The 25,080-nt window shown below is 42.4% G+C and overlaps 1 protein-coding gene across 1 annotated transcript in view; it reads left to right on the top strand.

Annotated features, from left to right (window-relative positions):
• Positions 1-25,080, top strand: part of LOC306888596 (zinc finger protein 423) — a 164,294-nt gene that overhangs the window by 117,954 nt on the left and 21,260 nt on the right. Inside the window, exon 6 of the mRNA XM_079447023.1 lies at positions 24,374-24,505. Within this exon, the coding sequence (XP_079303149.1) occupies positions 24,374-24,505 (132 nt within the window). The remainder of the gene's footprint in view (positions 1-24,373; positions 24,506-25,080) is intronic.

Here is a 25,080-nt window from a genome sequence, read left to right as displayed (position 1 = left end):
TGACATATTTAGTTGGTTTGCCGGAATTTCGGATTCTCACAAACACACACACACACACACACACACACACACACGCACAGTCACAGGAGGCCTCGGGTTTGCTGAGAAGGCTGAAGTCAGTGGGTCTCTGTGGTAAAGCCAACTAGGGAGGCTTTGTCACGCAGACGCCCTCACCAACAAGCACTGAACAATGACAGTTGTTCAGAAAACACAACAAAACACACACACAGTCCCTCGCACAAACATGTCCTCGCTCCCCTTAGTCCAGTCCACACTGCATTTCAACACCGACAGCTCAGCCCACCCTAGGGATATGGGTTCCTTTGTTTTAGATTTGTGGGTGTTTTTTTATGTCTGCATGTCTTTTTTATAGGTCTGTGCTGTTGTCGTCGTGTTTATGTAACTCTTTCGCATCTTTCTTCAATATAAAAGTCATTGGTAGTGTGCATTTGTGCATTTTTGCTTGATTTTGAAGGGGCAAAATGGGGCTTTCAGCAGGTCCTGGGTGAGATGGGGTCAGGAGTGTCAGAACCAGGTCGCTGTACAACCCCCCCCCCCCCTCCCCCCGGCGCACTGCCTGCTGGGAAGGCAAGACCAATCAAATGCCTGACAACACGGACTGTACACAAGCCGTTCTTTTGATTTGTGGAGAAAGACTCGAGCCAGCTGGGCTGTGGAGCTCCTGAGGTGGAAGGGGGATGATAGGGCAGGAAAAAAAAGGGTTAGTCGGGAGAAGAAGTGTTTGCTAAAGGCAGGTGTTTGGCTTTGATGGATGGCGTGGGCTGCAGGTGCTCTCTGCACCTGTGTTGGATCTCAGGTCTTGTTTCTGCGGACTTGAGGTGCTTCTGTTTCCCATCCAGCCTTGAGTGGCGTGCTCACTTGCTAAAAGGCCCCACAGAGTTTAACATTTGTAGTGAGGTGCAGCGTAATTAGATGGAACCAGACTAGGAATCTGTTCTCACTAATGGAAACAGACCCAGACAGGAACACTCTCAAGCCCAGTCAAGGATGGGGGACTTCTGCTCCTCTCTGATAACCATTAATGATTCTCTCTGCTTCTGGACCACTGCTTTCGTGCTATAATATCATCTATCTCTGTCTCTCTTACAACCATGGGAGTGTAAATCCCACTCCTTGGAGTCACGAGGAGCAGAGTGTGGTGGCTCAGATCTGACATCCAGCCACTGGTTCCCATTTTTCCAGCTTTCCCTCCTCCTCCTCCTCGTCTTGGCCTGCTCCTTTCTTTCAGATGGACGTGAGAAGAGGAGGGGCCGACTTAGAGGATTCATTTCTCCTGGCTCCTTCACTCCCCTGCTTCTCCATTCATTTTCAGCCCGGGTCGTCTGCAGGGTCCTGACTTGTGCTGCAAATGAGCATTGTCTTTTACTGATAGGCCTCTGACATGATCCTGGGTCGCTCTCATGGTCCCTTTTTGCTTTCCCTTTTACTCCTCATCGCTCTTTTTCTTCTTACTCCATTTCTGAATTTTCCTTCTTCATCTCTCTGTTGCTCTCCGCAAAGTGACAAAAGTGAAGCCTGTAAGAACATTTTTTTATGTTTGGTGCACCTACTAGTGTGATGGGACCAAAAATGGAAGAAGTAACCAATAGTATGTCACAAGTGTTATGTTGTTACTTTAAAAGATTTGATCGTTGTCACTTTAACGCATCGCACCTGGTTTGGACATAGTGTTACAGTCTTTCCATCTGCATACATCCCTACTACATTGCATTGCATAGTACATTGCATAAAAACTGGTGTAGGGTTTACTTTAAAACAGTTTTCATGCAGAAACTGCTTGTAGATTTCCTTAATGTTAAAAAGAACACAACTCATTGCGTGTACACATTGTCTGTAAGTGGCTTTACATTGCCTCAGTTAGAGAGAAACTTTTGACGTTTGAGCTCGCATACGTGATTGCATATGTATGCACGTGGTGTGAAAGCATGTGCGGGTTGAGAAAGGCTCATCAGCATGCAGCGGGAGGTGTGTTGTGTATCAGGGACTGGGGGGGATTAGAGAGACTTTACTGTCACCAACCCCAGGAGAGAGAGCTGAGAGCACACACTGACACCAGCATCCAGGAGCCAGATTAGAGCTTTGCATCACACACACACACACGCACACACACATATTAATACAAAGAATTTAGCCTCGGCCCTTACACAAGACAGACACCACCCGTAGTATGTGAATGCCACAACATGTAATCTTTATAGTCAGGCAGATTTCGGTTTCATAGATAATCAAACACGTGTATTTAGGGACATACCATAGACTATGTATTTGTCGTTAATGATTAATAATAAAGAAGTATTTTTATATTTATATTTTAAACATTAATTTTCTTATATTTAGCTCACTTTATATATATAAATATGAGATGTGAAATTATAATTTATGGATCATTTTTTCAAAAAATAAATAATAATAATAATTTTTATATATATATTATGTTTATCAAATTATTTACTTAATTTATGGATCATTTTCTTCCAAATGAGTATGTCCCTAAAGGATGTTTTGTCATATTTAGTTCACTTTTAAAGATAATTTTATCCACAAACTATATCGAAGTACATACACACACATACTCCCTTAAGCTATAATATTTGTACTTTCATAAACACATACTCATAAATTCATTCAAAAGCACAAATAGATGAACATTCCTTCTCAATGTGAATAGACCCCCAGATTGCTGCTAGTCCCCCGCAAACACAAAAGGATAAACGGGCATAAAAACCTAAACCCCGCTCCAACACACACACACACACACGCGTGTTCACACACACACACACACACACACACACACACATGCGGCAATGATCATGTGTCTCTGCACCTCCCACCCTGAGCCAGGTCCCAGATGCCCCAGTGATTGGCCCAGCTCTGCACAGCAGACTGTGGTATTAGCAGGGAGGTGGAAGAGGTGCCAAGGGAGAAAAAGAGAGAGGAGAGAGAAGAGGAAGAGAAGGAGAAAGAGTGGGGGTGGATGGAGAGAGGAGAGGAAAGAATGCACCCTTCACTGTGGGGAGCACCAGCCTGCCCCAGAGCCCCAGAGGGTTCCCCTCTCTTTCTCCCTCTCTCTCTCTCTCTCTCTCTCTGTGGTGTTTGGACAGCTGTGAGTGGAGATCAGGTTACGGGTGGCGCTGGCACTTCCTCTGTGCTGGCAGGCGTGTGTGTGTGAGTGTGTGCCTAACGTCTGGATGCCATTACCACCGTTACACTGCTGGAAGCTCAGCTACGCTACTCTTGACTCAATACACATAGTGTCCTGCTATGTAGTATGCAAAATGCACATCAAATGATTCAGAACCCGTAGTATTCATGAATAAGTATGCTGACAATATCTGAATCACCTTCTGCATCCTATAAGATGCTGATGTGTGCGGCAAGTGGACATTTTGTATCCCATGAAAGCTAAGTAGACGTCAGATTCTGAAAATTAAGTGATTCTTTTCAAGTGAAGGTGTTATAGGTAACAAGCAAATGTACTTATAAAAGTTCTACGGTTATTTTAACGGATGTTGTTAGTACAGTAAGTCATAGGACAACATCCAGCATGGCGGATGTACTGCAAATAGGATGTCTGGGATATTACACGTCCCCATACCTACTTCATTAGTGATTGAAAAGTACATACTGTACTACAGTTCGTCTTTGTGCTCTTGCTTACACTTGAATGTCTATGGCAGTGTTGCTTTTTAGATAGCAAGGAATAAACACGTCAACATTTTTACTAACTTGCTCAGCAACTATATGCAACAATTTTTCCCATGCAAACTGTACTTCAGTTGCATTATGAACAGCAAGTTAGATGCATTTGCATTGACATACTAGCATAGTGTATGTTGGGGGCCTTACAGTGCATCTGGCACACTTAATAGCTTTCCTCTACAGTAACTCTATATATCAGGGTCTGAATATATTATATACTTCTAGTTGTTGTGAGATACCAGTGTTGCATCTTGACATAGCAGATAATAAAAGTTGTCTGCTGTTTCTAAATTCCCCAAGTCCTTCTGCCTTGCTTCTTTCCCTAGACGCTGAGCCTCTCTCTACAAGACTTTATGACTTTTTGTATTTATGCTGTTCTTCATTTCTGTATATGTGTGTTTGTTTGTGTGTGTGTTGTCTCTCTGCCTGTGAGCCATACCTGCTAACGAGGTCCATATTCAGATGAGCTCTCCAGCCAGGCCAGCTCTGAGGCTAGATGCACTCTAGAGTCTCTCTCTCTCTCTCTCTCTCTTGCTCCTCCCCTCCCCTCACTGGTTTATTAATTCATTCCCTCCTGTAATGGGCTGCAGCTGGGGAGAGGCAAATCGTTGCTCAAATGCTGATGGAACCTTCAGCTGCTGTCTAATCGCCCTGTTTGTGCGCCACACTCATAAAGGGGGGAAGTCAATGTGGGGAAGAATGTTTTAGTGTCATTTAGAGGTGACTACCACTGGAAATGGATCGTATTAGTAAGACGCTGAGGAAGTTAGTGATTTGTTATTGCCCTGTTAACATTTTCACTGACCCACCATAAAAGTATATATTTCTTTTCCAACAGTTTTGCGTATGAAATTAATACATAAACATATATTCATTTGATTTTATTAAATATCATAATCGTGTGTGTGTGTGTTTAATATTATATTATATTATTAATGATCATTTAATTTATATACTTCTATAAAATTTTAAATTAGTATAATATATGTAATATATAATATAATATATATAATAATCAGGGCTCGCAAAATCGCTAGCCTGACGTCACGGGGCTATTGTGTTTTCCAGTCGGGCTACCAAAATGTATCACTGCCCTGCCCGACAGGCTACCTTAAATACAGGGCTCCCACGCAGTGTTCTCTTTAAGCTTAGCGCACGCGTGACCACGCTCTTCTTCCACCAAGGCCAATTTTCTATTTATATTTTATATAAACTGTATGTGTGTGTGTATGTGTATATGTGTGTGTGTGTATGTATATATATATATATATATATATATATACACCCCCCCCCCCCCCCCCGGCCACTTTATTAGGTACACCTGTTTAATTGCTTGGTAACACAAATTGCTAATCAGCCAATCACATGGCAGCAACTCAATGCATTTAGGCATCTAGATGTGGTGAAGACAACTTGAAGTTCAAACCGAGCTTTGAATGTGGAATGTTTGTTGGTGCCAGACGGGCTGGTCTGAGTATTTCAAAAACTGCTGATCTACTGGGATTTTCACGCACAACCATCTCTAAGGTTTACAGAGAATGGTCCGAAAAAGAGAAAATATCCAGTGAGCGGCAGTTGTGTGGACGAAAATGCCTTGTTGATGTCAGAGGACAGAGGAGAATGGGCAGACTGGTTAGAGATGATAGAAAGGCAACAGTAACTCAAATACTTTTACTTACTTTTACTTTTAGTCATTTAGCAGACCTTTTATCCAAAGTGACTTACAAATAAAAAAAAAGTAACTAAAACTAAAGTCAAAACTCTGTAATTACTATATACACACATTTAAGACAATAAAGAAATTAAATAAAATTGACAAATGCATACAACATTTCAATACTAAACATTTAAATGAAAAAAATTAAATAAGCTAAAAACAATTAAAAATATTAAAACGACAACAACAACTTACACATAGTAAGAAATGGTTATAAAAAAACTGAAACAGAAGTGAAACAAGTTGTAGGAAAGAGGAAAAATAAAAAGCGATCCTTTGCCGGTGTCCCAGCCCGGTGGAGTCGGACGGTAGAGTCGATGGTCTTTACACTCTTCGGTCTTCACAAGAGGAGGGCTTTACACGACGGCTGCTGCGGTATATCCTGTCATGTTTCCTGTTCTTAGCTGTCCTGTCAGCTAAGAACAGGAAACGGAGGCTACAATTCACACAGGCTCACCAAAATTGGACAATAGAAGATTGGAAAAATGTTGCCTGGTCTGATGAGTCTCGATTTCTGCTGCAACATTCAGATGGCAGGGTCAGAATTTGGCGTAAAGAACATGAAAGCATGGATCCATCCTGCCTTGTCTCAACGGTTCAGGCTGGTGGTGGTGGTGTAATGGTGTGGGGGATATTTCTTGGCACACTTTGGGCCCCTTAGTACCAATTGAGCATCGTTTAAACGCCACAGCCTACCTGAGTATTGTTGCAGACAGGGGCGGACTGGCCATCTGGCAGACCGGGCATTTTCCCGCTGGGCCGACGTCCTCTTTGGGCCGGGCCTATACATCTTCTCATACCATATTTGTCTGATCGGCCCATAAAACTCTTAGCAGCCTATAGTTTTTCTGTTTAAATTGTTGAAAAAGTTAAATGCATCCATGTCCCCTGAGATACATGAAACTGTGTAAATAAATACATCTTAATGCTACCAGAAATGTTTTCTTATGCTGGAATGAAAGACACTAAGTACTGGATTACTACTAAGTACTAAGTACTGCTTCTTATTCTTACCCAAAAATACAAAATGGAAGAAAGAGTTCAAACTGAACACAATCTTGCTACTAAAACTGTATGAATATATTATATATTTATATTTATATATATTTATTTGCTTCTTTTCCATTTTGCATTTACTTGTACTTTTACTTTCAATACTTAAGTACGTTTTCCATACTTAAGTACAATAAATATCATATACTTTAAGACTTTTACTCAAGTAATATTCTAAACGAAGAATTCATTTTTTGGTAAGATACCTGTACTTTTACTTGAGTGTGGCTTTCGGGTACTTTATACACCACTGCGCGCACACACACACACACACACACACAAATAAACACACACGCAGGATGCCTTCTTATGCTTTTAAAGGTTAATCCAAGGAGTTAACAAATTTGACTAAGTAAGTTTACAGTTTATTTAATGCTATACTATGGGAAACAGTGATCATCTGATCAACAATTTATCATGTCTCTTCCCTTTCTCCCTCAAACACGCAGGCACATACGCAGGATGTCATAACTATATAGGCCTATAGTTTTAGGATTCATCAGTGTGGATTATAGTTATATTATATGAATAAATTACACTTTTTAGATTTTAATGTGTCAACTCTCACTCTTTCCTACCTATTATTATATGGCTTTAGTGCTTTTATGGAATAGGAGCTGGTATACATATTCAAGAGCGTGCAAAGATGGGTAGTATTTTGATCATATGTAGGTGGGCCGGTCTGGGCCAAAATGCCAGGGCCGATTTTTTTTGTCCCAGTCCAGCCCTGGTTGCAGACCATGTCCATCTCTTTATGACTACAGTGTACCCATCTTCAAATGGCTACTTCCAGCAGGATAATGCACCATGTCACAAAGCTCAAATCATCTCAAATTGGTTTCTTGAACATGACAATGAGTTCACTTTACTCAAATGGCCTCCACAGTCACCAGATCTCAATCCAATAGAGCACCTTTGGGATGTGGTGGAACGGGAGATTTGCATCATGGATGTGCAGCCGACAAATCTGCAGCAACTGCATGATGCTATCATGTCAATATGGACCAAAATCTCTGAGGAATGTTTCCAACACCTCTATGCCACAAAGAATTAAGGCAGTTCTGAAGGCAAAAGGGGGTCCAACCCGGTACTAGCAAGATCTACCTAATAAAGTGGCCAGTGAGTGTGTGTGTGTGTGTGTGTGTGTGTATATACACACACAAACACACACACACACACACACACACACACATACATATTATATACACACATAAATATATACACACACAAATATTATATATGTAACATTTTTGTCATTGTACAGTAATTTAATAGATTTTATTAACAATAATAAACACAATAATTATAGTATTATCATGGGGAAGTCGTGGCCTAATGGTTAGAGAGTCAGACTCGTAATCCAAAGGTATATCACGTCACTTTCACTTTTTCACTTTTTTCATTGGTATTATACTTTATTTATATTGATATTTTTAAATCTACATAAATTATATATATATATGTATGTATATATATATGTATATATGTATATATAATGTACAGGATAAAAATTCTGAAAATATATACAATTTTTGTCATTGTGCAATAATTTAATCAATAGATTTTATTAACAATAATAAACATTATATATAATGTACAGCAAAAAATTTTTATTTTTATATAATTAGTATTATCATTGGTATTATACACTGTATTATATTGATATTTTTATATTTTATATAAAGTATATATAAATAAATAAGTGTGTGTGTGTAGATATATATATATATATATATATACATACAGTATATATATATATACAGTGTGTATATTGAAGTTTTGTCATTGTGCAATAATTTAATTAATAGTTTTTATTAACAATAATAAACATTATACATCTATAATGTACAGCATAAAAATTCATAAACGATGGCATTCCATTTTATCTAAATCACTTCCAAAGATATCACAAATTAGTCTCTCACTTATAACACATTTGGTGATGGATTTAAATTCTCTGCTTTAAATGACTAAATGAAAATGTATCGACAAGAGTAAATTTTTTTCTTATGTAAAAAAAAAAGGACAGTACATTAGTAAACGGGTCGTTGTGCAAACATTACAAATTAATTAAAAAAAAGAGAACGACGGCATACAGAGATAGAAAAAAAAAATTCTAAATCATGATCATGATTCCATTTCTCAATTTACAACACACATTTATTGTCTTATTTAAAGATATGTCGGAATTCACAACAACCTTGTGACAGTGGAGTGTTTGTCTAAGGCAAAACGTTGGTCTGACACGTGTGTGTTCACACGATAACCGCCAATGCGAAGGCGAATCTGCTCCTGTCCAATCAGAGGAGAGACAGTGTGGGATTTTATTCACAGAGCCGTGGGGAAGAGCACGCAGTACATGCGCCGAATGCTTATAAAAAACTCTGCAACAGGCGAGCGGACTATCGTAAAAAACTACCTGACCCAGACACCGGCAACAGTTGCTAAACTCAGCTCAACAGTCTCAACTCAGCTCATTATCCAACACATACTGGCCAAAACAGACGTGGCGCACTCAGTATGCTCCAAGCATGCACATACACAATAGAAACAGAAATGCATTTGCCACGACAGACACAACAGTGTGAGGCGGGCGGACGGGCAGGCCCCCGGGAAGCAGCAGCGTTGCTGTTTGATGTTGGGAGCTGATTAATGAGATGTGAGGAGTGAGTGTTTGACGGCTACTCTCTGGGCGCCTGTTTGAGGGGCCCACTGCGTTCATGTGTGTGTCTGTGTGTGTATACGTGTGTGTGAGAGAGAGGAAAGAGAGGGAGAGAGATAGAGTAGGGGGGTGGTAGACCCCTGCTGGTTACCCTTGAACACTCTGCGGAGGTGTCGAGGCGGCCCTAACTTCAGCCGCTCATGAGGGTGCTGTCACAATTAAACCAGCACAGCAGAGCTGCCGTCGGAGAGAGAGGCCTCTCTTCACTACACGCCACCTCGCCAGAGAGAGAGAGGTGAGGAGCGGACGAGGATGAGACAGGAAATCGTGAGGCATGAGAGGTAAACGATAAGAAAGCACAAAGGAATGAGAAATTGAAAACATGAGCAGAGAAAGTGACTTGAGAATCGGCTGACGGGCGCTTACAGGAGTGAATAGATGTGGATGAGAATGATAGGATAGAAACCAAAGGCAGCTGGCAAGGTCTTAAAGAGATAGTTCACCCAAAAATGAAAAATCTGTCGTGTTGTCTCAAACCTTTATGACTGACTGACTTGTGTTGAAAACAAAAGGTGCATTTTTGAAGAATATTCTGTGCACTCTTTTTCACGTAATGACTGTTAGACTTGATGAAAAATAACTTTAAACTATCATAAAGTGGTCCGTAAGACTCGTACACTGTCTTCTTCTCCAGAGGCCTGTCATATCTGATTCATAAACAGTTCATTCTTTTGAGTCAAATTCATTCTGAATAGTTTTTTTATGAATCCGACTGATTTGAATTTCAAGTTCAATATCACATGGCTTCGTAAAACTTGGCATTGAGTGTTACTAAAAGTTACTTAAGATATTCTTATGGTGTTTTTACCTCCTTTTTTTCTGAAACAACATGAGTGCAGATAAATTGAGTGAACTATTCATTTAACAGACTAACTTCAAAGGCACCATAACATATAATGATTTAAAATCAAGTATACTTTAGATCATAAACAATTAAACAATTTTTTTTAAACCTGGTGCACCTTAATAGTAGTATATTAATACATTCACATAATTTCCTATGACGCAAAGCCATTAAAATAATCAGATCTATATATTTATACATTTAACTTTCCATAATACATTTTAATAAAGGAGGGCCAATGAAAAATCATCTTAACTTCATCTTTGGTTGGACTTCCCTTAACATTTTTGCTTCATGCGTATTTTTTTTTTTCTACAAAAATTAGCTGGAGATCAAACAATAATTGCAGACCCCCTGCAATACCACCATGGCTCACCTAGGGGGCAGCAGACCTTTGTTTTAGTTATATAGACAAATATTTAATGACTCCAACACTTATTTTTCAGTAGAGACACAAATTGAAAAAATGGCAAGTATCTTAGTAGAATCAATGTTATGCAAACATTGCATTATAAAAATGCCTTGATGCCTTCCTATCTCAAAAACTACAGCATTTTTTAAGATTTCGAAAACAGCCAGAAAGTTACAAATTCGAATAGCAGCGCAGAGGTCAGCAGGAGGTTGGCGAGACGAGCGAGATGTGGGTGCGTGGAGAGTTTACTCTTTCTTTACCGAGTTCTAAGCCCTCTGACGTAGCACTGGTCGGACTCGCGCTGGGAGCGGCTCTTTAATTAGCTTCTGATGAGGACCTTGAGGAAAAGAGGCAGGTGATTGGACTTCTTATCCAAATAATTACCTCAATTAAGTCATTAAGACCCTGGGCATAGCCAAGCCCAGAACTGCCTCCCCTGTGCCACAGCATGCATTCATCCCTGATCCCACTCTTCAACTGCTGCGGTGTGTGTGCGCTCGTGTTTTTGTCTCAACTGATTGTGTTTCTTTAGGCTAGTGCACATTCGTGACCGTCGTGCCTTTTTCTTTTGTCGTCTTATAATGGCAACGATTCTATCGCACGCACAAAGTCTGTCTCTCATACTTTTACACACGCGCTCGCTCACAGAGGTAGGTTAATTACCCATAGCATCTGGATGGCCGTATGTGTGTGAGCCCTCGGCGCCAGTGTGGGTCTCAGTGGCTCTGAAAGTGCCCCGGTGCATCATGGGGGATTAAGCATGGGCAGCCGTGGGGGGTTTGAGGGAGACAGCCGTTTGTGAGACTTTCACACTCCTTTTCCCTCTTTAGTTATAGAATTAGCCCACGAATAATCTGATTTTGTGCATTCGATTTGTAGGTGAAACTGGCCACCATACATGGACAGGACAATTCCCTGCTCCCTTTTGAATTTAGATGGAGAGAAAGAGTGAGAATAGATAGTCTGGTGCAGGGGGGCTGTGTTCCCCCTTTCCCTTTGTTTTGCTGCTGTATGTGTCCAGGTGTGTTTTCGCCTACAGTGTTCGGCGGCCCACATCTGGATCAGGCCAGTGGCTGTACACCCAGATGTGCTCCGGTTCTAGGCTCGCCCTCCCTCGCCTTTGTTTTTTATGCTTTTGTTAGAGCAGAGGGTAGAGAAGAAGGCATCAGCTGCCTGTCAGGTGTTTGCATAGATGTAAACAGATGTTATTTTGATGAGTGTGAGAGAGAGGGAGAGCAGACGGCAAAACAACAATACCGCTCGTATCAGGAGTTCAAACCTGAGACGTAACAATTGAGGAGCCATCGCTAGAGTGAGGAAATGTGGCATACGGATGAGGTGCACACACACTTGGCCCTGCCTCGCCTGCTCCATCTGGCCTGTGTGTGCGCGAGCATCTGTGCATGTGTGTGTGCGCTGTTTGCATGTGTGTGTATCTTGCATGTGTTCGACAAATTTGTCGCGCACCTCCAATGAAATTAGACCGACCGCTGATCCTCAGCTTAACTCTTGGTGTCGTTCTGAGGTTGCAAGTTTCATTACTGTATCTGGAGGGAAAAGTTGCCACTTTTCAACCTCTTTTTTTCTTTTCCTTTTTTTATATTTAACATTCATTACATTTTTAACATTTCAAGTTGTATAATGTTAACATTAGTTTATGTATTATGAACAAATATGAATAAAGTAATTGTACAAAATGTTACAAAGACACCTAGATTTTAACAACAACAACAAAAAACTAGATCTGTTTCTCTTTCATTAAGATAAATTCATAAATGCGTTATTTTTGTTGAAACATGTTTTCAGACTCGCACCAAAGATTGATCCAGATCTGTCTGCCAACGTCCAGAAAAGAATGAAGATGGTAAACACAGTGTGAAAACTGGGAAGGAAAAGTGAAAGAAATGGGGGTAAAAGTGGGGTATGCACCCCCTCCTGTGCTGTCCTTCTCATTTCACTCCCGTGAGTGTGGATGTGACATGTTGAATTAGGGCTCTTGGGCTGCTGGGAGCTTTGATTTGACTGAGGACTCTTTAGGTGGGACATATGAGTTCTCCCAGGGGGACAAACACCCCCCTCCCTCCACTCAGTGGGGGAATGAACGATGGTTTAAGAAGAAAAAAAAATTAAAGTTAGGATGAAAAAGCATCCTCTAAACAGAAGCACTGACATACTTCCTTTGTTCTGGATGTGTGCGCATTAATATTGATTTTTATTCAACTGGGGTCTTTGAACATCCAGTTTGGTGTCACCCCTCAGGGGAACACGCCCTATGCTCACCCGATTAATGCTTTGTCATCTGTAATAACTCAAATCTTTGACACCCTGATATTAATATTAGTATTTGGTGTTTCTTTGTAGTTGCTTGTGTTTTTTTTGTGGTTGTTTCTGCTCACCTTCAAACAGTCTGTCTGGGACAGAAAGAAAGCGTGAGGGAGTTTCATGGATTGGGATGTAAGGAGTCAGAAAGAAAGGGAAAAAATTCAAGTAAAAGTGACAAAATAACTATTTGGACGGGACTAGTTTTCCCTGAGGAGATCAGGTAAATTTGTCGGGTTTTTTAAAATCCTGATTTGAACATGTCTGTGGAAAATTAGACAACCTCTGTAAGAATTATAGAGAAATTATTGCTTATTTTCGACAAACTCAGGGGACTGCTATCTATTCCCATTTGGAAAGAAATGTCTGGGGTATATTCTTTTTCATAACACTTCTCCTGGTTTATTTTGACCTTTGCCGGATGCTGTAACTAAAGCTAAATTTCTTGTTTCTCTGCCCGGTGCACCTTCATTGTGAATGTAGATCTTTTTGCCAAAACCTTTCTGGGAACAGTTGGTGGTTCAAGTACTGCTGACATCCCATCTTATTTAAAAAGTGAATTAAGTCAATGCAGAGGGTCTGGACTGTTCAGAACAGCCACTTTAGTAGCAGCGTCAGGTATGATTTTCATCTTAATTAATTTCTTGCTATTTTTTTGATGCACACGTCCAGAGCATATGGCTTCCCATAACAACCATAGCCAGAAAATACACACTGCCATCTTAGTAAGAACTACTAGATCTGTCTAAATCAGTACATAAAAATCACAGATATCCTTTTTGTAAATAATTGTCATGAGAATCTTTAGTTGTTTTTCAGTCAATTCCCTCACATTCTTACACTTTTTAAAGCCTGAGTGACTAGGATTCTCTCCAGCAGAAGGAAATTAGTTCTTTTGTTTTCTATGTCTGTAAGTACGTCAGCATCATCTGGGAGTCATTGTCCGAATTGGGAATGCTGTATCCAAGATGGCGGTTTTAAAAGCCCTGCTGCTGTCTGAATGCACAAACAAATCTCCAAACACATGTATATTTAATCCTGGCCTTCGAATAATTAATACAGCATTATTTATTGATTTGTTTGTATTTGAGTATGTGATACTAGCATCACAAAAACATGGGTTTGGGTAACCATGGTAACTCACAGGTGCACTATGGCCTGGCCAGTCTCTGTGGGTGGGGTAGGGGGGAGAAGCATGCTGGGAGATTTAGACTCAGAGGAGCTGGGCAAGGCATGCTGGGAGATGAAGGTTCAGAGGAAGTGGCATGCAGAGAAGATATCATGCAAGCATAGAGCATGCTGCAGTCCTGAGGGAAGATGGGCCTTCTTTCAAACTGCTCAGTCGTTCCCTATTCCCTAATCTGCAGAAAGAAACCTTTCCATTAAGTCACATCAAAGGCAGCGCCCTGCACAGGGGATAGAGCAGTGATTTGAGACACAAACACGGCTCCTGCTCATGATTTGAGGAAGCGCAGTAATGAACAAGGTTGTGTATGTATTATTTTTTTGATGTTAAAGGGGTCATCGGATGCAAAATTCACTTTTCAAGTTGTTTGAACATAAATGTGTGTTGGAAGTGTGTGTACACATCCATCCTTTAATGATAAAAATCCACCCAGTGTTTTTTTTTTTAAATCCCTATTTTAAAATCCCCTTTCTCAAATCAGGGTGTTCTGAGGTTGCTGTCAGAATGACGCAGTTCTGTACAGCCCCCCCCCCCCCATTTAGTTCTTGGATGTAATAATGAATATAGCAGCCAACATTTACTCCCGACATCTGAGCCGCTGAAGAGGCAGAGGATTAACGTTATTTTCACTTTGAAAGGAATGCGCCGATCCCAATCTGCCTAAATGCGTGTTCGCGCAAATCATTCGTGATCCAGCTTTATCCATAGAAGTGAGTATAAGGGCTTTTATGAAACTTTGCAAATCGCCTTTCCTAATAATGTGCTAGTTAGCCAGTTTTGTGGCTGAAGTTTAGTATGCTCCATAGATATATATACCTAGATGCCTCATTATGGACTGTTTCTATGGGCTGCGATACATAAGCCATCCGCCATTTTTGAATCTTTGAGCGCATTGACTGTGTGTGTCTACAACAGCAAGTTATACTCTTGTATATCTTTGAATATTCATTAATTATTATGGTGAATGCAAGATGGCTGACGCGTCAACGTATCTGGAGCGGTTGAATAGGGAATCTACACACATCTATGGTCTGCTCGAAACGCCACGGAAGAGAGGGGTGGAGTCAGCAGAGCTCACTAGGATTTAAAGCAACATGAACTAGAACAGCTAAAACAGAGCTGATTTTGACAGAGTAAAGAAGGTGTTTTTTACACTACCAATGAGAAATTTTAACCAAAGTATGTTATACTTGTTTAAAATGGCCATCCGATGACCCCTTTAAAATACTTTCTTCTATCCCAGTTTAACAAGTGGAGATATTTAGTAAACCATTTGTAGGCTGACATTTCATAGAGTGTAAACAAAGGCTTTCAGAACACTGTGTTTAAACAAAAAGTGCAGGACCAGAGTTTACTCAACGTTAGAGAATGCTGCGACTCCATTGATTTTAAAAGTAATTGTGTCATAGAGGAAGAACATAAGGGTTTGTGACAGGAAAGCTGCATCATGTGACCAAATGTTAAGAAAATTGCTACATTTGAGAATTTAGTGTCTTATTTTTAATTGAATTTGAGGTACAAAACATGATGCACAATTGCTAATGAAAATAGAATATAAGGAACTACAACTAAAAATGGAAAATGAAATATAAATATTTAACAGCATATGTGCTGTATATATATAAATGTGTATATACAGCATGCGTGTGTGTATATGTGTGTGTTTAATATGTATTTTTCACTTGAAATCTTAAGAATAGTTTAAAAGCTTAAAAATTATGTTAGAACATTTAAATTCCAGATTAATGGATGTTTGGGCAGGTAGACTGATTGATTGATTACCTACAATTCAGTAAATTATTCTTTCTGCTATTCCACTTCAATTTTCTAGTTCAATTTCATGCGATGTGAGGCAAATTCTTGTCAAATTCACTGACAATTCTTTAATTATAAATTAAATTCTGTGCATTTTATGAGCGTCAGGTAGCGGAGAGGGGGAGACAGGAGTGTTTTGAAAAATCTGTTTAGAAACTCTTGTTTTGGCAATTCCACTGGTGCCGCTAGTGGCATAGAAACAACGGCGTTCACTTTTAATTAAAAAGTCTTGCAAAAAAGACTTGTTTTTGCACCCTTGTAGGTGAGCGGAACAAGCGGATGTGACTAATCTAATCCCTTAATTACATTTATCACACTCTTACTAGCTCTGATAACCTGGATTTCTGCACTTCTCCATCACCATCCTCCATTCTTTCCCTTTGTCGCTGCGCTCGAGCGTTCCCCTCTCTCCCCCACAGATACGTGCAGATATGTAGGGAACCGCAGCTCTTCTCTTTTCAATGAACTCCCCTAACAGTCTTGGCTCTCTGATCATCGGTGCTGATGATGTGTCTCAGATCAGTTTGTAAACATCCACATAAAACAGCCACTGAAGATCTTTGATATGACAGTATTTACAGAGGAAGAGTCTATAGACGCACCAACTGAGAACAGCAAGAGGAAAGATTGTGATGGAAGGGAGAGGAGGGGGCGTCCATGGGAGTTTTTGGCAGAGGTTCATACATATGACCTACAAATGATGTAGTGTCTTCATTAAATGTGTGATTTGTGCATATGCGCAAGCATTATTTAGTGAGATATTAAGTGCGTGTGTTAGTTTAATATGATATGTTCACGGTGCCTACGTTCCCTAGAGGCCCCAGCAGGATGGCAGTGTGTGTGTTTTGGCCCTGGGTGAGGGTCCAAAGGCAGGGCATAGTCGGACGCAGGGCAGGGGGCGGGGACAGTCCAGACGCAGCAAGGTCACTCCGACTGCTCACAATCATCCACATAGAGCCGGCTTACTGCCAGGACCCCTCTCTCTTTCTCTCTCCCTCTCTCTCTCTCTCTCTCTTCCCTTCATTCTAACTGTCCCCTTTTCTTAGTTATTTCAAAATATCTACCATTTTATTTCCACCTCCATCATTGTTTTTTTCATGTGAGCGCATTTATCCTTTCAATCTCTTTTCATTTTTATAACTCCCTCCCTCTCTATCCTCTCTTGCATTTCATCTTTCTCTCTCTCTGTCTCCCTCTTTCTCTGGAGGTACAGATGGACACATTTGCAGGTTAACTTGAACAGCTGGAGGTGCATTATTAGCATCCTGCTGCTTCCTCATATTTGCTCAGAATTTTTCCCCCTTCCTTAGTGAGCAGATAATTCACAACCAGCCAACCAAAGATGTAGACGTGTCCTAATACAGAAAAAAAAGAAACAGGAGACAGATGAAAGCTAAGGGGACGTGGAAGTGGAAGGTAGGCTTAGGCGACCTGTTTCGGAAGTATACGATGTGGTTCGAATGTCCATGTCATAGAGGTATTCTTTTCTGATTGTTTTTCTATACAGCTGATATGGTTTTGGGTTCAATGGGTTGAACGAGAGGGGGGAGGACAGAAATGAAGTCCCAGGAATCTGCTGTGTCCCAGAGGGCCAAACCGACAATGAGCAATTGTGGTGGAATGGTTCATGGTTATTGCTTTTGAGCTGCATTTGGGAGATGTTGCGTGGATAAAAAGCCCCCGGTGCACCCAGGGGCGTAGATTAAATGCACACGTGCATATATAATTATATAAATATACACATGCATATGCGCACAAAGAGCATAAACGCTTACTGTTTACAGAGCCAGATTGTCCCTTTTAGAGGACAGTTGTGTATACTTTGCTGAATGTGACCATTGTGTGTTTGTAGTAGTAAAGGCTGCTGCGTCCTCTGGCAGCCATTGTATTCGAAAGCAACCCGTCATGTCTTCGGAAAGTCGTGTGGCAGATTGCAGCATTAGAGAGAGACAGACAGTGTGTGTGCAGCTGACTAACAGCTCAGCCAACTCCAAATTCACTGCACCAGGCCTCAAATTCAATAAGACCCCACAAAGACCAGGTCCGGCCAACAGCACTGGCCAGCACATACTCCGCTGACCACTCACCAGAGCCATAATTACCCTCTATACTGCAATTAGCAATCTGGGGCTGTGCGAGCGCAGGCGCGCTCACGCGTGTGTCCACTTCCAATAAAAGTTTGCAGTTGGCAAAGGAGTTACGCTCACTTTGACCTTGAAATATAGATTTGTGTCTTCTACGTGTTGCTTCATCTCTCTTGCTTTTAACAAGGCCCCGGCCAAGTCACCTGGCTGTTCTGAGGAGTTTATTATACGGGTAATAATTCTTCATTGAGCATATTATTCATGCCTTTGCGTTACCATGGCGACTCATGCATTCGCGTCACATGCCTCTCCTTGTTTTTATAGTCTAGATTTACTATTATTTAATCACTGAAGCATATGGTCACACGTGTTGGATTCAGTTGTAACGCGGCTGTTTTGCATTCGCACCATCTAGGAAGGTTCGAGGACACACAGATGATAGGAAAGAGATGGGTGAGGGAGAGAGGAGGAGGAGTACAGTGACTGTTGAGGTATATGGAGGCCATGGGAGTAAGTGCTTCTTATAAAGACTTTATCATGTGAAGGGTTTATTGGTATGCTGATTAGAACTATTCCCCCACGGGCACTTTCCAGCATTCAATTAACATTCAAAACACAAATAGCTGTGCATATATTACACGCTAACAATCAGGTCCTCGAGTGTGTATGACTGTGAGGTCAAGGGTGGTTTGTATGTACAAGAGGATGTGGGTGGGTTACTGTTTGTGTGTGTGTATGTATGCATGGGCACGCATATCATTTGCCCTGGCAACAGAGTCACACACATGAATTTTTCGTAATTCGGTTAATTCACTTGCAGTGTTCAAGCCGTGAAAAAGCCTCGGTCAAAACCGTCTTGTTCCATTTTTCAGGCATTGCGAGGTCTGTATGCGGTAAACATGCATGTTTTATCCATGATTTGAGCTCTGTTTTGATTGCAGACTCTATCTGCCGCACAGTGTGCAGTCTTTTTATCTGTGTGTGCTGGAAATGAGAGAGCGCTGCCTCAGTGCAAGCACTGGGTGGCCATCAACACTGCAGCCAGACCAGCCTGCCTCATAGGGCGTTAGACCTGCTGACACGTACTGATTGGTGGAGAAGAAATTAGGAGATTGGCTCTTGTTAAGAACAGAGCGCTTTGATTGGTAGAGAATGTGGTTGGTTTATTATAGGGTTCAGTTCATTGGTTGAGATGAATGTGAGACTTGTGCAGCTGCTCCTGTAGTGCATTATGGGTAATGAAGTTCTCTGGATGAGAGCACCCTGGTAGTAACAAGGCATAATCAGTCTTTGGAAAGCTAATTTGATTCTGTGCCGCTCAGAGACCTGAAGCAGCAGTCATAATGAAGAGTGTGATATTGACAAGACCTCCCAGTAAGATTAACCCTTAAATCTATCTATCTATCTATAAAAAACTTTGAAGCAATCATTTAACATTTCTATAATAAATTTTGCATTTCTAGTTAAAATTACAATTATTTAATTTAAATTCATTTGAATTATGACATTTGAATTCTACATTCTGTTGGCTTCCTTATATAAAAATCAGGAATTGAATTTGAATTTAAAAGGCATTCCCAATTCAGTTCTGAATGGCACACAAAGCAACAATTTAAAGAGAATCTTGATTAGCAAGTTTAAGTTCACTAAAAAATTGACGCATCTATAGATATTACCAAAATAAAGACATACATTTTAAAGACAGACATTTGATAGTAACTTTCTCTCCTTCTTGAGTAGTGAAGTCCGTTACCGCTATAGAAATGTAAGAATGCATGTTAAGTTGATACAACTTGCAATGTGTTTGCCAAACATTTACCTACACATTTGCATACTTGTATGTCAGTATGTTTTTTTATAGTCATATACACGGTACCAGGTTTAAATGTGAAATTCAGCTTTGTCACTTTATAGAGGACTATGGGTCTCAATGGCTCGCTTAAGCTCTGAGTCAATAGCCACAGTTGGTAGAAATTTACCACACTCATCCGTGCACCAGCCTGAGTCAACAAGACAACCACACCAGCAGCGTAGACGGCGGCGAATAAGCAAGGACGCACCATGAGTTAAGATGCACACAACGACAATGGAGGAAATAGACCAGCGAAGAGGTGGCTTGCGCTTTGGATGGAGAGTTTGTTTGTTTGCTTGTTTGCATGAAGGTCGGTTTCTGCAGGGTAGAGGGATCCAGCGTCCTACTGTTATGTAATCTGATAGGAGATTCCAAGCTGGTCAACTCCATATGCCGTCCACGTTTGCCAAAAATATCTGGAGCCGGAGACTCCATCCCGTTTGGCAGCCAGATAAAGAGAGAGCGGGAGAGAGAGCGTTCCGGAAATATTTGCTGCAGATAATAGGAAACGTGTGAATCAGACTGACAGCCAGGAAAAAACACGAATGAGTTAGTCGTGTCCCCCACTTTGCTGTCAGCATCGCCGTCGGGCCGTGTGTATGTTTTGTCGAGTCAATGAGGGCTGGGTTGAACTTTTCGGGCATGAATGAAAGTTGTATAAAGGAGACATTGCGGAGTGAGTCACGGTGTGCGTGTATGGTGTGAAAGTAGAGAGATGGCTCCTGGGATTGTTTCAGCAATGCAGCACTCGCTGTTTGTGTGTAAGAAAGAAAGAAAGAAAAGAAAGAGTAGGAAGCAAGAGCTCTCGAGACCCCCCTAGCCCTGCAGTAGGAGTGTGTGTGTGTGTGTGTGCACTCGGTTTTGGCCCACATTGCCACCCCCACCAGCACGGGTCAAGCTCAGCACGCCGCCGCTTCTCCCTGCTCTCCCTCTCTGAGTTACCATGGCAACACACCTTGAGCTCACCCCCTAGAGAAGCCCGCTACCTCCACCCCCTTTCGCCCCAGCTCGCTCCCCTCCTTCCCCTCCTCTCACAGCTCTCCCGCTCTGCCTCTCTACCGCTCGGGCCATCAATCCGGGGGCCGGGGCCGCGGGCCTCAGGGCCAGGCGAGAGGTGCCGAGCCACATGGGATGTGCAGCTCCCATCTACACAGCTCATTTGTGTGCCAGTGCACGCTACAAGGGGTGATGTGTGGAGAGAGAGAGAGAGAATGATGGAAGGAGGGAGGCATTCTCATATAGACGGGCCCGTCCCAGAGGAACGGCACAGGCCAGGGCGCCACCTGGCTCCCCCTGGTCAATTAGCTGGAAGCACATTGGCCAAGCTTTGCAGCAGCAGCCACTGCAGAGGCGCAGCGGCAAGGAGAGTCGGCCTGTTCAGTCGGTGGAATAACAACCTGGAATACCACATGAATACGTACTTTACTCATTTGCTTTCCACCTATCTGTTTGCGCGATCGCTGTTTTCTTGATTCGATCCTCTTGCCATTTCTCTCTCGCGCTCCCTCTCAGCCTCCCTCCCTCTATCGATGTCCTGGAAAGCCCTCATCAGTGATTCTGCGAATGTGTGGCGGCTTCATGCCGTTTCTCAATTAAGATGCTGCATACCTTTAGAGGCGGCCAGTTTTCTTTTTTTCTTCTTCTTGTTCTTTCCCTCTCAATTCCAGTTAAATATTCTCTCAGACACACATCCCTGCCTCTAGCTGCTTTTATATCTCTATTTTCCCTCCTGTTCCTCCCTCCCTTCCTGCTTTACTTAGCACAGGCTCTAATAAGTGATGTATATAGGGTGAAAATCTTTTAGGAGAAAGGGTGGATGGCATTTAAATCATTCAACCCCTCTCATAATGATATTTCAGATAAAGGAAAGAAATCGGTTGCTTTCAATCAAGCTTTTTACGTGGCAACATGCAAACTGCATTGTGTACACATATACAGTACACACAACATGCCAAGCATCAATGCTTTCTGAGATGAAGGGAAGGTATTCTGAAATCTCTTCGGTTTGCCTTTCACGATGTGTCGCAGTGCTTGTAAAGTCCTTTTGTTCTTTTTTTAACCCCCAGTTAGTTTCAGTTATGAAAGAGCGTGTTGTTGTCATGCACTTCCTAGGCCCTCTGCTGCACTCTACACGTCTGTCTTCTCCTCTTTAGTGGTGTGATGGCTCCCCTAGCACACTGCAGTCCCCCTCTCTGAGACCTTTGTGTCAGCCTCACTGATCAAATGCTCTCCCTGACAGCACTAGTCTGGTTTGCAGTAACAAGCAACTGTAATCCCAACGTAGCCCCATCACTCTCTCATATAGAAACACACACACACACACACACACACACAATGAAGTGGAGAGCTTAGTGTTTCTGCGCAGACTGGAAAATAGATGATGGAGCATGTTCCGTACTTACTGATCAACAGCAGTTCTCTCAGAGAGAGCCTTACTTTTAGTGCACACACACACACACACGCATGCGGAAACACATGCTCACAGGCCCCTTGGCTACCATTACTTTGTGTTGGACAGCCCAATTATCCTTTTGCTTTCTGCTTTCTTTTGCAGAATTCTCTTCCTCTAACTCTTTCTCTCATTTTTCCCAATTTTTCACTTTGGTCTCGCTTCCCTCTCATTTTTTTGTATATTGTTTGGTCCGTCCGTATCCGCGTAACGGATGTAGTCTTGTTTTTTTTTCAGTGTAGATCCTCCCTCAGAAGGGCATTTGATATACTAATCCTGGTTATAACCTCTGTCTATCACCGCTTCCTCGCTCCCAGAAAGGAATTGTCTTCCTTTACCTGCCATTCTTCACAATTTTTGGTTTCGGGCTTGCTTTTCTCTGTGTGCGGTTTATTCAGTTCATCTGCATCCACAAAGATGCATTTACTTCAGTACTTTGAATATAACTATTTTCTACACTGGTAAAAAAATATATCACTTGTTTGAATACTTAAAATGTGGATAAACAAAATGCAATTACATTCAAGAAAGATATATTCTCTCAATATCTTATACAGTGGTGCTCTTCAAGTAAATGTATTTTTTCAAGAGTTTTTACATATTTTAAGTGGAAAATAAGTCAAAAACCACTCATTAAAATCTCATTAAGCAGTAAGTTTTTGCAGTGTGACTAGCTTTAGTATGTCAAATGTCTTTTCCAGAAAAATCTCCACTATTTTTGAGATTCAAGTAAATCTTATCTAAAATATTTTTAGATATTTTAACTGAAAAACAAGTAAAAAATGCTTATAAAGAATATAATTTTTTGCAGTGCATTCACTTTGGTCTTGCTTCCCTCTTTTCTCTATCTGTGTGCATAGGATTTGGCTCATTCACAGCTGTGCACTAGATCTTTTCTCATACAAAACATTCCCTTAACTACTGTATTTCATATTTTCCTCCAAAAGCATTTGACACACTAAACCTAGTCATAACCTCTGTCCGCTGCCGCTTTCATTCTCCCAGAAAATAATACATTTTTCACTTGGTATTGTATCCCTCTCATCCCTATCCTTGTGCGTAGCATTCGTTCAGTCTGCATCCGCAAAACGGATCCTGTCTTGTATCTCGAGACTATCTGGTCTCGTTCAAACCTCTGCCCCCCCGAACTAGAGCAGATTTTTCTCCAAAAAGGCATTTGACATATTAAACTCAGTCATAACCTCTGTCCGCCGCTGCTTTCATTCTCCCAGAAAGGAATCCTCCACCCCTCCCGAACGCAATGTCTTTTAGGAGGCAGTGGGGGAGGCCAGACCAAAGCGGTGCCCTTGCCAATCCCCCCCTTCACTCTCGCTGCCCCCTCCACCTCTCCTCATGCTCCTTTCAAACGGGGATTAGAGCACCCTTGTGTGGGCCTTTGAGACGGAGCGGAGATTAGAATCGGCGGAGGTGGCTTTTGGAAGGGGAGGGGTGGGCGGTGTAGGTCAGGGTGATGGTGGGGATATATGATTGAAGACTTTATTAACCCTCCATGCACCCCGTAGCTCAGCAGCGGGACTCTTCGGACCTGTCTGCATGGGCTAGCGGGGTGCTGGACGCTTTGGGAAGATGGGGGTCTGTGTCGGCGTCTACCGTACACCAGGGCTCAGTTAGGGGTTCGGGGGATCGGGGTGGTAGTCTGGCGGCGGGTGTCTGATGGAGCGGAGGCAGGTGGGCCGGGCTCAGTCCTGTGTGGAGGGTGGGTGATAAGACGAGAGCAGAGGCGTCCAGCCAGGACACGACGCCCACCTTTCATCTGTCCCACACCAGCAAGGGGTCACTCAGGCAGGCTTAAAATAGAGCAGCAGGCAGAGGGAGGGCACAGAGCCTGCAGCACTGGGGGGGCAGCAGGCAATTACCGGCCGGGAAAGAGACGGCACTGGGCAGAGGAGGGGGAGGAGGGATGGGACGGGTGGTCATACTGTCCAGAGCTAAAGATTATAAGCCTGGGACCACAAATGATGTGATAGGATGGGAAGAAACAGAAAAATGACCCCGTTCGCTCGAGAGATCTCGAAAAGACTTCGACCGCTTGCTTACGAGACGCCCTCGCAGACGGTTAATGTGTAAAAATGTCGTGCCTTGTCTTTGGCAGCGTGTGTCTGTGTCTCTCTGTCTCTCATTCTCTCTGTCTGACCCTGCTGGTGTGTGTAACCTGTTGTATCGTGCTCTTGTGTTGCAGAGGAAGGCATCAATCATGAGTGCAAGCTGTGTAACCAGATGTTTGACTCTCCGGCCAAGCTCCTGTGTCACCTGATCGAGCACAGCTTCGAGGGCATGGGAGGCACCTTCAAGTGTCCCGTCTGCTTTACAGGTGAGAGGTCCAGCCCAGGGGGTTGGTGGGGTTGAGGTTGAAGGGTCAGGGGCAGTCAAAGAGTGTGGGGGAGGCAGGGGGGATACACACTGCCAGTGATGAGAGGGTAACTGCACACAGTGCACGGTCACGTGGTCATGCATGTGGCCAACTGCAGTCAATTAAGCACCATTTAGCACATTCCCTCATGTAGGATTATATGCAAAAGTGTCTTTACTTTTTTGTCATCTCTTTGCTTCTTGTCTGTCTCTACTTGTTCTATCTCTTTTTCTTTTCTGCTTCTCTTTTCATGCCTAATCTTGTCTCAGTCCCCATGTTAACTAGTTTTTCATCTCATCGCAACTGTGCGTTCACACCGCCGGCGGCGAGAGCGTCAAAGTGGCCGGAAGTCATTCATTTTCAATGTGAGCCGGCGGCGAGCTCCGGCGAGAGCGGCGCGGCGAGTCTTGGACGGTGAGAGCGTCGAGGAGAGTTGAAATCAAGTCAACTTTATGGTAATGAGCTATGACGCGGTTGGGAGGCAACCAATCGGAATGTAGAAGTCCTCCGCTTGAGAGGGTTCCAGAGAATGCAGT

This window comes from Barbus barbus, assembly GCF_936440315.1.
Source record: "Barbus barbus genome assembly, chromosome: 22".
Taxonomy (NCBI): domain Eukaryota; kingdom Metazoa; phylum Chordata; class Actinopteri; order Cypriniformes; family Cyprinidae; genus Barbus; species Barbus barbus.
This window is presented reverse-complemented; position numbering and strand designations above follow the sequence as displayed.